Source organism: Myxocyprinus asiaticus, chromosome 20 (assembly GCF_019703515.2).
Source record: "Myxocyprinus asiaticus isolate MX2 ecotype Aquarium Trade chromosome 20, UBuf_Myxa_2, whole genome shotgun sequence".
NCBI lineage: Eukaryota > Metazoa > Chordata > Actinopteri > Cypriniformes > Catostomidae > Myxocyprinus > Myxocyprinus asiaticus.
The window spans coordinates 12,972,508-12,988,010 of record NC_059363.1 but is presented as its reverse complement, the minus strand read 5'-3'; the positions used below and the strand labels follow the sequence as shown (position 1 = coordinate 12,988,010).

The 15,503-nt window shown below is 35.9% G+C and overlaps 1 protein-coding gene across 4 annotated transcripts in view; it reads right to left on the bottom strand.

Annotated features, from left to right (window-relative positions):
* The window catches only part of LOC127411035 (regulator of G-protein signaling 7), an 88,835-nt gene extending 75,286 nt beyond the window's left edge, over positions 1-13,549 (bottom strand). For all 4 annotated transcript variants that reach the window (XR_007892214.1, XM_051646358.1, XM_051646357.1 and 1 more), the window contains exons 1-2: positions 13,385-13,549; positions 12,538-12,661 (exon numbers count right to left, since the gene is read on the bottom strand). Coding sequence is in view for 3 of the 4 variants with exons in the window: in XM_051646358.1 (XP_051502318.1) it covers positions 12,538-12,615 (78 nt within the window). In the remaining variant the exon portion in view is untranslated. The remainder of the gene's footprint in view (positions 1-12,537; positions 12,662-13,384) is intronic.
* Positions 13,550-15,503: the final 1,954 nt, after the last annotated feature.

Here is a 15,503-nt window from a genome sequence, read left to right as displayed (position 1 = left end):
TCACTGATGCCTGGTGTTTGTTTTGACACGTGAGACTACACTCTGCATGGAGCATAACACTTCAGATGCAGATTTAAAACATCAATAACGAAAAGGTATGTATACAGTATACTACAGTACACGTTGTCATATTATTATAAATGATTAATTTGTTGACTAGATGCTGCATTAGTAGAGAACAGCAGTATGTTTGCCGACAAGGCTGAGAGGACGCTAACATTAAAGTTAGCCTCAAGCGGCTAGAACATTGTGACAAAAATACACGCAAGTCCTACCTAAATGTTTAAATGTCACAACTGTTACCATCTATTACCATCTATTTGCATTAGTTTATGTCCAGTTGGTCACGTTTATGCATTCGTTAGCCAGCTTAGTTGCATATTTAAAGCTAGTGACATGAGAAAGCAAGTGAATATCTTCATGCAGCCGAGAGAAACGTATAAACAAATCATAAACACGTGATTTCAATAAAACAATTTTATCCTCACTGTAATACGATGACTTCAGATCGATCACATTCTTGTGCTAAAAAAGGCTAGACACAGTGCAACAAATACAGTTTAACAAGAAAGCAGGTGTCTCAATATGCTTTTAAAGTTATTTTTAATTAGACACATCATCTAAACAACAGCACTCCTGCACTAGACGCTGCATATACAAAAACAAAGGGAAACAAAGACGTTCGTCTAGCACGCGTTTACAAAGAAAAACAAATGGATGGTTGCAAAGTTTTCAGTGTGAACAGCCCCTTACAGTTGGTGGAGGTCTTTGGCCATTGCGTCTTGCTCTCTTATAAGCGTTTCTCAGATTAAGTAATGAGTTGTTTAAATGCTTTGTCAGGAAAGATGTCCAACTTGGAAATATGTGTCTCGAGATCCTCGCGTTCGGTTCCAGTCTGTTGTGTTCCATCTGTTTGAACAGCCTCCACCACCACGTTTAGCCGAATACCACTGCTATCTGTGAATATTGCTACTATACATACAACTGTACTGAATAAAAAACAATGTGGTATTTCGCTGTTATTATGAAGCTTGAGTCTGGAGTAGTAGGAATCAGTGCAAGTGTAACATCATGTGAACTGTCTATTGAAGCGTCCCCCCCCCTCATTTTACTTTTGACTTAACATTTGAGAATATGGACCGATTAAAATGTTTTATTTATTTATTTTATGCACATTAGTTGAAAATGAAATGCTCTTCATTAACAGCCAGGATAGGAATGTTCTTTGCAATAATATAACGGTGCTGAATGGTTTATGTATTTATTGCGCCCTCTTGTGGAATAAGGAAACAACGTCAATTTAAAAATCAGCTGACTTTAAAATTCGAATATTAGTTCATATATATTAATATTTATATATATATTTCATTTAAAAAAAAGTACACATAATAAACTATTTGATGAAAAAAATCTGCCTTTCTATAGCTTGGTATTACTTTTATTAATTTCACAACTTAGTCCCGCTGTCCACATATGTGGACATACATTTTGATGAAAACTATTTTGATAGAATTTTTTTTCTTATTTATTAGGTCGTACTAGTTACAAATCAAAAAGGGAAATGTAAAATGCTCACAGCAGTCACTCAGGGGTGTAGGAGGTTAATGATTAGAAATGAAAATCACTGACCAGTCAGAATCGCAGTGCAGAGCCCGGTACACATAGGAGCCCTAGTGCTCATTTAGGGATGAAGATTAGAGTCTATCCTACATCATGCCCAAATTTCACTCCCCTTACCCTCTCCCATTATCTTTAATGTCAAATAATGTCTCATTAAAAAGCCCATAAATTAAATAAAAATTTAAAACAAATTCACCTAACAAAATCATTTAATTTTCATTTGGAGCTGAATTTTTAAGGTTAGTACTTAATGCTACAGTACATAATGATTCAAGTTGTCTTACTTGGTAGTGCAATATGTAAATTTTCCTTGGATTGCATAATTTATCAAAGGAATATTTCACCCAAATATGGAAATTCTGTCATTATTTACTCACTGAAAAAATTCCCCTTTGCCATAGCTCTCAAAATAAAATATTGTGCCTTGTGACCAAACATCATTGACATAAAATCCGATGTAACACTTATAACAGCATTATATTTGATTTGAAAGGTGCAGCGGAAGACAAGATTTCTGCTAAATAGCGACTTCAATTTTGGATTTCGGTGTATTCGTCACACAAAGGTATTGTATAGCTTCAGAAGACGTGTAATACAGCACATGAGTCACATGGACATCTATGGTGCATTTTTGGAGCTTGACATGGTCACTATGAACTGTCATTGCATTGAAATGAGCCACATACTGGTGTGAAACAGCATGAGGGCAAGTAAGTGATGACAAAATTTTAATTTTTGGTTAGAATACCCATTAGTTAGTGAACAACGACTGCATAATGAGGGCCTTGATCTCAGCATGTGAAGATAACATATTTTTCAAAAGTAAAAATGATTGAGAATGTGAATGGAGATGAATTGAGGGAGGGAGTGCAAGTGACTAGAGACTTCCGTTTTATATAAGAGTGTTAATAGAGAAACAGTATTGAATGTCTCTGTGGAGGCCGTAAGGAAACAAGGGAGGGAGGGTTGTACATTGTGCTGAACAGCTAGATACAGTACATGCATTTTCAAGAGGAGCTGGCCAATGAGGTTGCAAAGTACGCCTTGTTTTCAAATGGTGAAAAAAACAACAGTTTGTTATGTAACAATTCTGATTTAAAGCATGAGAAAATAAGAATGTCATATGCAGCACTAAAAATAACGTTAACTGGAAAACCCCTAAGAAAATTACCAGTGCACACAGTGTCTTACAGTATCTTACTTGATTTATTTGCTATTTAGTTTTGGTGAATTAAAAAAAAATTAAGCTTGCTTTTGTGTGTTCCATGGTAGGCAGGTCACCTTTTCAACCATCAACACTCACATCACAACAAGATCACTAGAGTGTTAGTGTCTCTGACTGTCTAAGACTGTAGTCTAGATTTTCTGCATTGGAGAAAAGCCCTCTCATACAAATTAAATGAAACCTTAGGGACCACTTTACCTCGCATATAAAGATATCCTTTCAGGCATCACTGTGTGTGTGTGTGTGTGCGCGCGTGTGTGTGTGTGCAGATTTGGGTGGTTTACGAGGACATTTTTTTAGGTTACAAACTGGTAATTACAAGGGTATTACGCTATAAATGTGGTTTATAAGGACATTTCTAGTATCCCCATAATTCAAATTGCTTAAAAAACATACTAAACGATGTTTTATTGAAAATGTAAAAATGCAGAAAGTTTCTTGTGAGGGTTAGGTTTAGGGTTAGGGTTAGGGGATAGAATCTATAGTTCATACAGTATAAAAATCATTATGTCTATGGATAGTGTGTGTGTGTGTGTGTGTGTGTGTGTGTGTGTGTGTGTTTCACAATAAACATATCATACAAAGTACACATTAAAGTAAATCTCTTGTCATGTTATAATAACAGAGTAAGCATATCCATTAAAGCAATGCTTAACTGAACCCAATTACATGTAAAAAGGGTTAAAGCAATGGGTCACTGGGCTTATTTGTTTACATGCATATTTCTTACATAATGAAATGGCTATTGAATATAAAAGCTGTAAGAGGAGATTATTTCCCTAGATCAGTATGATTTATGATTTATGAAGCCCTTTGCAATATTCAAGGACTTTGCAGACCAAAAATTAAATAACAATAACGAGTACACAAATGTAAAAAATAAACACAACTAGAAAATAGCATAGAGTTACACTTATATTAAGAAATCTTTTATGAAACCACTAGAAAAATGCAACCTTACCAGAATGTTGAAGTTGTGATCCTATTTATTTTCTTAAACACATTCCTGTTTGTATTGATATTTTGATTTGATTTAGTAGATTTGTTGGAAAAAAAAAGTTTTCATAATGGTATTTTTATCAAAATGTAAGAATTTGCTCCGCTCTTGAAACAACTTAATTTTCGACTAATGTCCCCAAGACACTTGTAGAGACCACTTGCCACAAATACAACCAATTCCCAATGGATAAAATCAAATCCCAGTATACATATTTTCATGTCGAATATCCTGTTTCACTTAAGCAGTATGTTTATATTATCTGCAAACACAAAAAAGCAGAGTGTATAACATTTATACTAAATATCACCACTTTACAAACATCACTTGTTTAATGAGATTAAAGGAGCAGAACTAACTGTTATATAATCACATTGCGAATGCCCTTTCATCTAAACTTAAAGGAAATCTACCAAAGATGAAGCAAGCTTTGCCCTAACTTTCCAGGGTAACATTTTCACTTCGGATCAAGCTGCCATAAATCGAGTGAAATAACAAAATGTCCATTTGCCTCCTGAGGGCGAAAATAACACACACAACTTAATTGACTGACATGCTCATTAGATTTACTCTCTGTTAAGAAGCAAAAGCTCATATATGGATATTGAAGTCTTCTGTTTGACACTTGTCAATATGACATGGACCTGTCCTTGACAGTGCTACTAGTACACTCTCAGACAACTATGGCCTTTATTAGCATCCAATACACACAACCAAAACAATTCAATACAAACAACAACATAGATTCGAGCAATCGATGAAAGAGATCTATATGCTTTTAAGATCATTAACATGATGGCCAAAGCATGCGGCAAGACTAATTACATGTCAAGTGTTTTGAGCGAAGTTTAAAGAGCGCTACAAAGTTATGCATGTTGTCTTTGGTAAGTATAGTTAAACCTTTTACATATGTAAACCTTTAGAGAAGTACAATTTTTACAATTGACAATATACAGTATACAATATTGGATATACAATTGCCAGAAACTCTGGAAGGGTTGCATGATATGGTGTTAAACATATTTAAATAATCTCATTATTGAAACAATAAAACAAATCAATAAATTCCATGAATGTAAGATAAGCCTCAAAGAATGTGTTAACTTTATGTACATCTCTAAATTTATACATACATAAAAGGGTTTACATTTTAGCTGCCCATACATTGGTATTGTGAAGATAATTGTCTATCCAAACCTTAAACGTGTGTGAGCTTGAACCGTACTCTATGTACAAATATCTACGAATACTAATAAGATCACGTTGGTCCATTCAATGTTGTCCTGTCATGTAAGGTTCTAGGTCACCACTAATTTATAAAAAAGTTTTGTCAATTTTGTCCAAATTTGAAGAAAGACATATTCTCAAGTGACACCCCGTCCCCGCATGACATAAAAAAACTGTACTTCAGTTTCTCACAGCTTAGTTTTCATTCAATTCAAATTAAATACGACATCTACTCTGACTAAAAACTCTCACACTAGAAAGGTGTATCGTAAGGCTCTCATGTTGTAAAACAATAAAATATAACTATTTTTGTATTAGGAAGAATCTAATGTACCTATATTCATGCCCCCACAGTGTATATCTACGTATGGATCTGGGAAGGGAGGCAGGCCTACACATGATTATGTCAAACATGCGCACACACGTCAAGTACGTACAGCATCAAAAAAGACCCAGAGCAGTCAAATGGACATATGACGTTAAGCGTGATAATAAGGGAAGATGACTTAATGCATATCTTAATGCAAGTGTCAGTCACGCAGCATGCATTTTGGTCTACAAATTCAACTGAGAGACATTTCCTCATTTCCATCTCATTCCCTAAAACAACCCCCGCTAATAGCACATATGTTACCACTCTCAAAACCACACTGATGTAACAGCCGGAAGATGGACATACTGAGCAGAGTGTTAAGATAGCACACGATGAGTCATAATAGTCTGTCACCGATGGCAACCCCACTCAGGGTCATGGACAACCAATGAAGGATTTGTTGTTCCTCAAACCGAGAAGAGAAGGACGGGAACAGACAAGAGGCATTCAAAACACGATTGAGTCAACTCTGTTTCTCTCGCGAAGCCCACATAAAAAATTTAGCTGTGGGGTTTGGCCAAGATAGTGGGTTGTAGTCACTCAACATAGTATGTACAACATGATAAAAAAGAGGCATGCTGGTCTGCATATGAATTATGCATTAGAAGAAGGCAGAAGCGAAGATGGTTGTGTTGGAACAGATTGGTGTATCCATCAGCTGAAAGAGACTTGATATTCACCAGCGGCAGTTTGTGTGACTGAGCATTTTTGGCACAGTGTGATAGCTCATGGTGTGAGAAAGAAAAAGTCTAAACCTCCTCCAAAAGAGAACTGCATTCTCTGAGCTTTGTCTAATGCTTGGGATTTATGCAGCCCTCAGGCTATAAACATCAGTAGTTTTGCCTTAGGAATACCTCAATAGGCGTGAAAATGCATGCATGTGTGAGGGTATGTTTACATTTATGAGCTTGTATGTGCCAATCCCAATATTTTTGTATGTATTAGTGTATACATGTCTGTGCATGTGTCTACAGTATGCAGATCATACCTCACTATAAAAAAATGTTGTCTCTTTACCTGGTTTCATTTGAGTCAAATAAATTATTTAATTATTTAACCTTATTGTAAAGTGTTACCACCATTTTTATGGATTAGGTTAGGAAGAAATGTCTCCTTAAGGTAACAAATGCACTTGTAAACAGTTTTTTTTTTTCTTCCATGAAAAGTGTCAAAACATGTCCCTCATTTACTCATAATGAACTGCTAAAGCCCCAGAGAGTCATTATACACTCAGATATTCCCTGAAGATTGAAGAAATCACTCCAAACAGACTAAGCTCTTCAATACAGTATGCTCTCTGGTGCTGCAAAAAAAAAAAAAAAAAAAAAAAGCAACACACTGTTTTTAACACACTATCTGTTTTTCTAGAATTTTACATTTTCTGAAGACAATTTGAAAGGTGCTTGCCAGTGCAAAACTCGCTACAATAATTTCCACCTTTCCAGTCTTCACTGTTTTCACTCACATCTGCACGTTTTTAGAGGATAATGTGATGTTTAGTGTAATAAATTTGTAAAAATTGTCAAATTAAAAAAAATTTAAAAACATGTGGCTCCAGAGTGCTGCAGTGAGTTGCGATGACAGTGTTTTGACAGTGCCTCACCAGTTAAAGTTTAAAGAGTAGATGACATGAAGCGATGGCCCGAGGTTAGTTATGTGATATCATTTACTACTTTGTGTTATGACAGCCAACAACTACACAAGTTGAGTCTGAACTCATGTTTACACTAACCAATCTTTAAATGGTTGATGTTCACTGTCTGGATCGCTCATTTAGGGAATAGTTTTTACATTGCTTCTTATGGAGACCGAAACCTGAAAACAGCCCAGTGGCAATCAGAATCATTATGGCGCCGCCCAATGGTTGGTCAGGAAAACTGTGGATAAGTGTTGTGTCTGGTTGCCAGAGTGTTTTGAGTGGTTGTTTGCACAATGCTTAAGGGTTGCTAGGGTGATCTGATTGGTAACTAGGATGTTGCTAATTGGTTGCGTACTTGCCCAAGTCAAAAGAGACCATCCCCAAGTCTCTATGATATTTTCTTCCCCAGATATGGCTCCAGTCAGTACTTCAATGTACAGTACATCGCAAAACTAAAGCTTCAAAATACTGCCGGTGCCACAGTGGTTTTTTAAATGGTAGTACTGTTAATACGGTAGTACCGTAAGTTATGTTGTATGTGCGGTAGTAAATATTATTTTCGCTAAAAACCTTCATTTAAATCAGACCTATGTCTGCAATAACATTAAAAATGTAGTCTTTTTGAGTGGCGTCCTCTTCACACAGTGCCCTTTAAGAGTGCAAAATGCTGTTTAGAATTTGTCCCTTATATGGTATTGTTTATTTTTCAATGAGTGGTTTTCCCATGCATCAAACACACACATCTGTGCCAGTGTTAATTTGGCAGTCTCCTAATGGATAATATGGATTTAAGTAAAACTTCGGAGAGTGAGAAGCTTTTTACACAACACAATTCACATAGTGAGATTTGGAATTATTTGGGGTTTTGGCTGATGAAAACCCATCTGCTATGAATGTCTACTGAGATTTCAAGCCAAAGGGGGAAACACCAGCAAGCTTATTAAACACCTTTGGACACATCCCACTGCCTCTACATAATACACACGGGTTAGTGGCACTTCATTGAACCTAAATGCTTTATCTTAACATTTACAGATTTACCATTTCTCTGAAAAATCGAACGCTGCACTTTTTTCCAATTACAAATGCATGGTGGTAGTAACTTCGCAAAGTTCACACTTACGATTAGATCACATCCCTGAGGCATGCGGTCAAACCTGTGTGTGTGTAATCTACATTCACGCTGCTGTTTACCTGGAGACCGGGGCTGAAGCGAGTATAATAATAAAACAGCTGTTCAAAACAGTCTTTTCAACATTACAATATCTTTATTTTTATGTTACCAACATTCAAATAATCACAGAAATGTAACTGGCTGTTTTGATGCTGCGAAGATTATATATATATATATATATATATATATATATATATATATATATATATATATATATATATATATTTTTTTTTTTTTTTTTTTTTTTTTTTTTTACATCAAACTAAGAATGTATTAGGTAACAAGTTAGTCCATTTGAGCCTTCTCCCTGTTCATCCATCAGTTATTTTCACCACTTCCGGAGCAACAAGTGCATTTCTAAGAACCACCTTTGCTATGACAAACTGTGTTAAGAATTAACACACTGTCATGTGGTATCGTGATAATACTTGGTATCGTGATACTTTAGCTGGTATAGTATCGTAAGATATGATTATGGTATCGTGGCAACCCTAGTAAGTACATGTGATTTGCATTTGTGATTTTTTTCTAAATCTGCACAGTTAGCTGATGATCAATGAACAACTCGACATACAGAAAATTATCAACTTTCAAAATTAATTGTTTTACAGTTTAAATGTGGAGTACAGACTTTAGGGGTGAGGAAAATTTCCATGTAAAACTGCATAGCTATCAAGCCAAATGCTTTATTTTGCAGATACATGTGACTCATCTTTTTCCATCACCTCTGAATGTTATGTAACAGACACCAGGTACACTTACTCATTTAGTATTCTCTATCTCTCTCTCTCTCTCTCTCTCTCTCTCTCTCTCTGTGTGTGTGTGCGTGTGCGTGTGTGTGTGTGTGTGTGTGTCTATGTATCTGTCTATTTCTCAGTCTACTGTATCTCCATTTTTCTCATCCTCACAGGAATAACAGCAGCACTACTAAAGAAAGTACAGGTCTTCACTACGAAACACCTAGGGAGGTAAAACTGTCATCATCTACCTAGTAGGATCTTTATTTCATTACACTGTTATGTTAGATGCTGAGCGGGAAGATGATATGAAGATGTACGACAGCAAAAACTTTAAATGAAAATAAGAAGAGTTGCTGAATAAATTAGTGTGTCAATATTTTTCCCCCAGCATTCAGTACTAATTCACTGTTCATCAAATAACATAAAAATTGGAAACAATAGAAATTAACAACACAATCTTTCCCCTTTCTGTTTTGGAGGTTTAAAAAGAAGTCCCACAAGGCTCAAGTTTATCTCCTATGACTTTTTTAATATTTTTGTTGTTGACAGGTCATATTGTGCACCACTCTTCTCAGATGATGACTCAAAAACTGCAAACCTGCAAACAATTAATGTGATGAGGATTGAAAATGTGCCAAATCGGCCAATGAAACTCTGGAAACCAATATATTTCTTGGCATCTTTCTATGTATAGATAACTGTAATGAGAATGTATCATCAGCTGAGGAATTATTCAAGTAGAAAACTGAGAATTACACTCACACAGCTTTCCTGCAACTATTTTCACTGCATCCTGTGCTTGATTACTGGTGACCATTATTGGTCACACAGTGCACTTTATTATTTAACATTTCCAAGCCAATTTACTATAAATTCCTCATTATATCTCCCTTTTTCTTCACCAAAGAAATACATACTCATGGGTGGGCAACCAAGCCTAAAAATTCCATCTGTTCATACTAAACAAGGACAAATGTATGCACCACACTCCAGAGTTAACAGAACACATGTACATTAATGTAAACTCTCTGCTTTATTTGATGTGCTTTGGATCAATTCTTATAAGTGCTGTTTTCATTATAGTTTTATATGCTAAGGTATTAATGTAAGTGCTCAATTGTTTATGGAAACCTGCAGTTGTTACCTTAAGGATCTATTTCTACCTGATCTAACAATTAACAAGTATCTTCTGCAACATGGTCAACCATGTTGATTCAGTCAGATCAAATCACATTTTTGACCTTGACTGAATAAATCCAATGAATTAACAGTAGATGTTACCATAAGAAGCCCATCTTATACTGGGCATCTTTGAGAAAGAGAACCTAGGTGGATAAAACAAACATTAAATGGAGTAAATACAGGCATCACATTTACAATTAGCAACAGGCCTTTGAACAATGCAATACAACAAATTATCTCTATTCTCTCATCCTTCTTGAAAAAAAAAAGTATACAGTATACTGAGTATAAAGTAGTTTTATGTAGTATGTATACAGTGAAAACATCTCATTGCGTTCCATGATCCAGCTTCAAAATAAATGGCATTTGAAAGGAACGGTACTGGTCCGTTCTGCCCAAGAGCCTCCATAAATCATTCAGCACTTTCAGATCTGTTAGAAAGGCCTGTGATAAGGGACTGGCCAATAGCTATTAGATCTGAATTGCATGTCTTATAATGTGGAGGAAAGAGTCACAGTATCTCTGACTGCATTCACAGAGAGCTTCTCCTGCCTGCATCACCATGGCACAGCACTCCTAATAGGACTGAACTAGCATGGAGGAAATGTAAAAAATCAACTGAAGGGTGAAGGAAATGAATTGAAAGAAGGAAGGAAAAAATAGAGTCCTGAAGGAGCCTCTGATTGAAGAGTAATTCACTGTCTCTAAACTATATTTAACTGGCATGTTATGACAACATATTTCAGATGCACCAGAGAGAACAGATTGAAATTGAACATACTCAGGAGAAAAAAGGTGGCAAGCGTGTGCAGGACACAGGAAATACTTGCTGTAATAGCACTGGAGATTGGGTCACAACTCCTAAGTTCCCATTCAAAATTTGGTTTGTGAGTTCTCCATTAAAGTCAACATTAAAAGTTATTTATGTCAGAGTGGTGGCACAGGTAGTGTGTTGCTTGCAACATATAAAGATCTGTTGGAAGTTTCAAATCTGGTCTGGGTCATGATTCTATTCTGTTCCCCTTCTCTCTCCCTCCACTTTCCTGTTAGTTCTCACATTTTCTAACTAAAAAAGGCAAAAACACAATTAAATAATAATAATAATAAACCTATATACTTTCTTTATGCATGTTCCTGGTTTAAGTGTGAACAATTTGTCAGTGCATTCTATTCCAAAGAAGAAGAAAAAAATGTTCTCTTCGTAACCGTATCCCTTGAAATGACTATCCTTTTCCTCTGACATCACTTAAGAGGTGTGGACTACTGGATAATGTTAACCAATGGCCTATTTAGGCATTTAGGTCTTGCTGAATTCTGATACGTGACACTCACTTTTCACGATCCAACCAATACCAATAAAAAGTCTCGCCCAATGTTTTTCTCGGTGACTATCCTGTTACACATTGCGAAAGTAAAACTGGTGGCAAATGGCAATTCACTCCAACTTTAAAAGTCATTTTAAATCATCAATATGTATGCTGGGCATAAATGAAACGAAATGATGAATCCATCACAAGGGAGTCTCTCTGATTTCTCATTCATCATCAGACCTCATTTAAGCAGGCCATAATTAATGACACAAAGACTGACCATGATTAAAACTGTAATTTGCCACACACATCTTTGAATAACGTGATAATGGCTTCTTGAAAAATTCATGTTTTCCTCTCTGAGTCACCATAGGGCGAATGGTAATGTTAGTGGCTCTCAGCCATCACAATAGACTTTAGTTCTCAATCAGCAACACAAATGTCTTTGACTCAAGCAGTGATGAGCAAATTAGTAATCATAAGTAAAAGAGGAAAAGAGTGGGGGATTGAGAGTGAGTATGAGAGAGTAAAAAAAAAAAAAAATTCAATGGCCAATATTTTTCTGACCTCTATTGCTCCACATGGTAATGCCTGACATTGAAACCCCCAAGACCGTGGCTAGTTTTCACAATGTCAAAAGTTATCAAATGTTTGTTTTCTCTTGCAGTTTTATTTATTTATTTATTTCAAATAGACCTATTATCTTCAAAATTGACATAAATAAGGATAATTTATGTGAACTTTATCTGCCAAACTAATATTCTAATATGATCACATTTAGTAACTGTTGGGATAACTCTTTAACTGTTTTAATTTTGCTGGAATGCTATTTAGAAGCAGGCTCCATTGTGCCAACAAGTCCCAGTCTACCATACAACTTCAGACATTCATTTACCCAAAACTGCACTCAGAAAATTCATCAAGTTATTAATTCTATCAAGACAACAGCAACCATGTAACCATAACAGAAACCAATCATCACAACTAAACTTGTATGTCTCAAACTAAAGAAACTCTTTAGAAAAATGTCAGGTGACCATATAGTCCTACCTTTCTGTAAACCAGCATGTTCGGGGAGTCGTCAGTCTCTCCATTGCTGTTTGGATGGAGGCTGTTGTTCTTTGCCATGGTTCAAAACTTCAAAGAAAACAGCTACTCCAGTAGATCTATAAACCTGATAGGGAGAAACAGGTCACTCAAACAAAGGACAATACACCTATTTGCAATAACCAAACATGTATGATACATTACTGGACACAAATAAATACATCCATTTGCAAAACTGTAGAAGTTCATTTCTACTGGCATTTTTTTTTTTTTTTTTTTTTTTACCTGATGTCATCTGTAAATCCAACCATGCTTGACCAAGCAAGTCTATGTGAATGCCAAAATGCATGGGTATCATTTGAATAGCGAATCAAATTTGGCTTTCTGAAAATCGTTTTAGCTGTTGCATTTCCCTCCCAAGGTTAAAATGAGTAAGAAATACCTTATGAACAGATTGCTAAGTAAACCATGTAAATCTTATGACAGTAAAACATAGGCACACTTTGTCATAGACAGACCTGGTTCTCGGTTTATGTTGGATTGGTGGGACAGACAATTAAATGCAAACACAGTTCCACCTTGCGCCACCTTGTCATGCACGCGATTGCTTTATGTTATGTTATGGTTGATTCACAGTCTTATCTAGTTTCAGTCCCTTAGAAAAGGAAGCAAAAGGCGAGTTTACGTTTAACCAAAACTGCACAGTCTCGCACAGACACCCGATCCTTTCAGAACCCCAGACAGCTCCTCTGGCGGAACTGCAGCCCTTGCACGAGTGCCCCAGAAACCTGGAATCACCAGTAAAATGCACAAGACAAACATAAGGCGCATCACTTGTTTTCACTCTCACCTCAAAAACGCCCCGACTCCCCCAATATATGAATCCCTTTCTCGGTCCCAGAAAGGATCAAGCTCCAGTGCAATTTGTCAGCTATCAGACAAATAATTTATTGGAAATGTTAGAGATCCTTTGGTTGATTTTGACGCGTTATCGCGCGCAAGGATTCTGCCGAAAGACGGGGCACGCGCCAGCGACAAGGGCACGCGCATCCAACCTTGAACCAATCCTGGAGCCTTCACGAAAGAGGGGGATTGTTTTTTTTGTTTGTTTTTTAATTCTTGCTGGGATTTAGCATTTTAAATAATGTAGTTTTTTTTTTTTTCCGTCATCACCATTAAACAAATTATTATTATTATTATTATTATTATTATTATTATTATTATTATTATTATTATTATGTCTTGTAAGTCTTTTTTTCAGTATATGTACAGTGGTGGTAACCTGTACCAAAACAAAATCTGTGCATGACAAAATAGGATAGTACACTACAAAAATAAAATAAAGTGCCTTGTTGATAAGAGAGGTCAGCAGAGAATGGCCAGACTGGTTCGAACTGACAAAGTCTACGGTAACTCAGATAACCACTCTGTACAATTGTGGTGAGAAGAACAGCATCTCAGAATGCAATTCTGAGATGCGGGTTGGCACTGTTTTGGCGGAACAAGGGGGACCCACACAATATCAGGCAGGTGGTTTTAATGTTGTGGCTTATCGGTATAGTAAAGGGTCTTCTCCAGACAAACTGAGATTCTTGTCCAAATTGTGACAAATTTTAACCTTAATTTTAAACTTTCTTTGCACCAATCAATTTAATTTTTGTCCTTATTTTTCAGTCACCATAAACTATTTAGCCACTCCACTCTATGTGCATTTTAACAACTTAGTGCACATTGTACAAATACACGTGAATGCAAATAGAGCCAACCTACAACAGAAATTCTGTTAACATGGAGTAAACCGTAAACTTTCATTCATGTGGAGGAGGATACTGCTTTTACAGTTACCATCGAATTATATAATTAACAGACATCATTGCACACATTCAAACCTAAGTTTGTCAGTGTGTGATTTCCTTCAGGACCAATGACTAGTCAAGGACATTTTATGGAGTTAAAGGTTCACCTAAAAATGAAAATTCAGTCATAATGGAACATTTTCACACATCCTGGTTTTGGAACACGGAAGTAAACCATTGCAGGGTAAACTTCAATAGTGGTGAATGGGAGACCAAGACAAATATAATTTGTACTAACCCATTTGCTCCAATATCAAAAGTAAAATGGCACTATTACATTTCCACAACTTTCCAAATGATTTTAATAAATAGAGAGCTATAGATTACGACAATCGGAAGAGAGAAGATGGCAAATTTACTGTTACTCTCTCAGCTGCTGGATTAGAACCTCATTGCATCTGTGGTAACTCGTTTTTTAAAACTAATTACAGAGAAATTTAATACAAAGTATAATGTTATAAATTTACACTAAATCGTTTAAAAATTGCAAATATAAAAACACGTTGTCACAGTCTGTGAAAAGGGTCTATTGCTGCCTTCAAATGGACCTGGAAAGCCTGTAGCACCGATTCGGGCATTCGTTACTATGACATATCACACATTCAAGTGGGAAACAAAATACAGAAGAAGCCAAACTTAAACAAATACATAATAAATGACGGCAAAAGTTTCTGTTGTGCCAGTGAATAAACATTAGTGAATCATTTATACAAAACATTTATGATTTATTAATACATGGTGTCTAACAAATTATTAATTAATTTGCTTTAAACAAACCGCAAAGGGTGAATCATAGTTGACTGTCATATATAACAAATGAATATTACTGAAATAAAGCATAAAAGTTGAAATATTTGCAAAATCATTGGTTTCCATCATTGTCCCTGTCTACACACACTTTTCCAAAATCACATCTCGGCAACTCAGGTATCATCTAGAATTGCGAGATTCCCACTCATTAGTACGACTTTGCTTGATCATTCATGTGCTTGGAACTCCTAATTATGATATTTCTGACTCCACTTGAAGGGCACATATTGCTTACCCTCATGTTTTCTTGACTTTCTTTAGTGGAACACAAAAGGAGATGAAAGTGAATGGTGACTGTGGCTA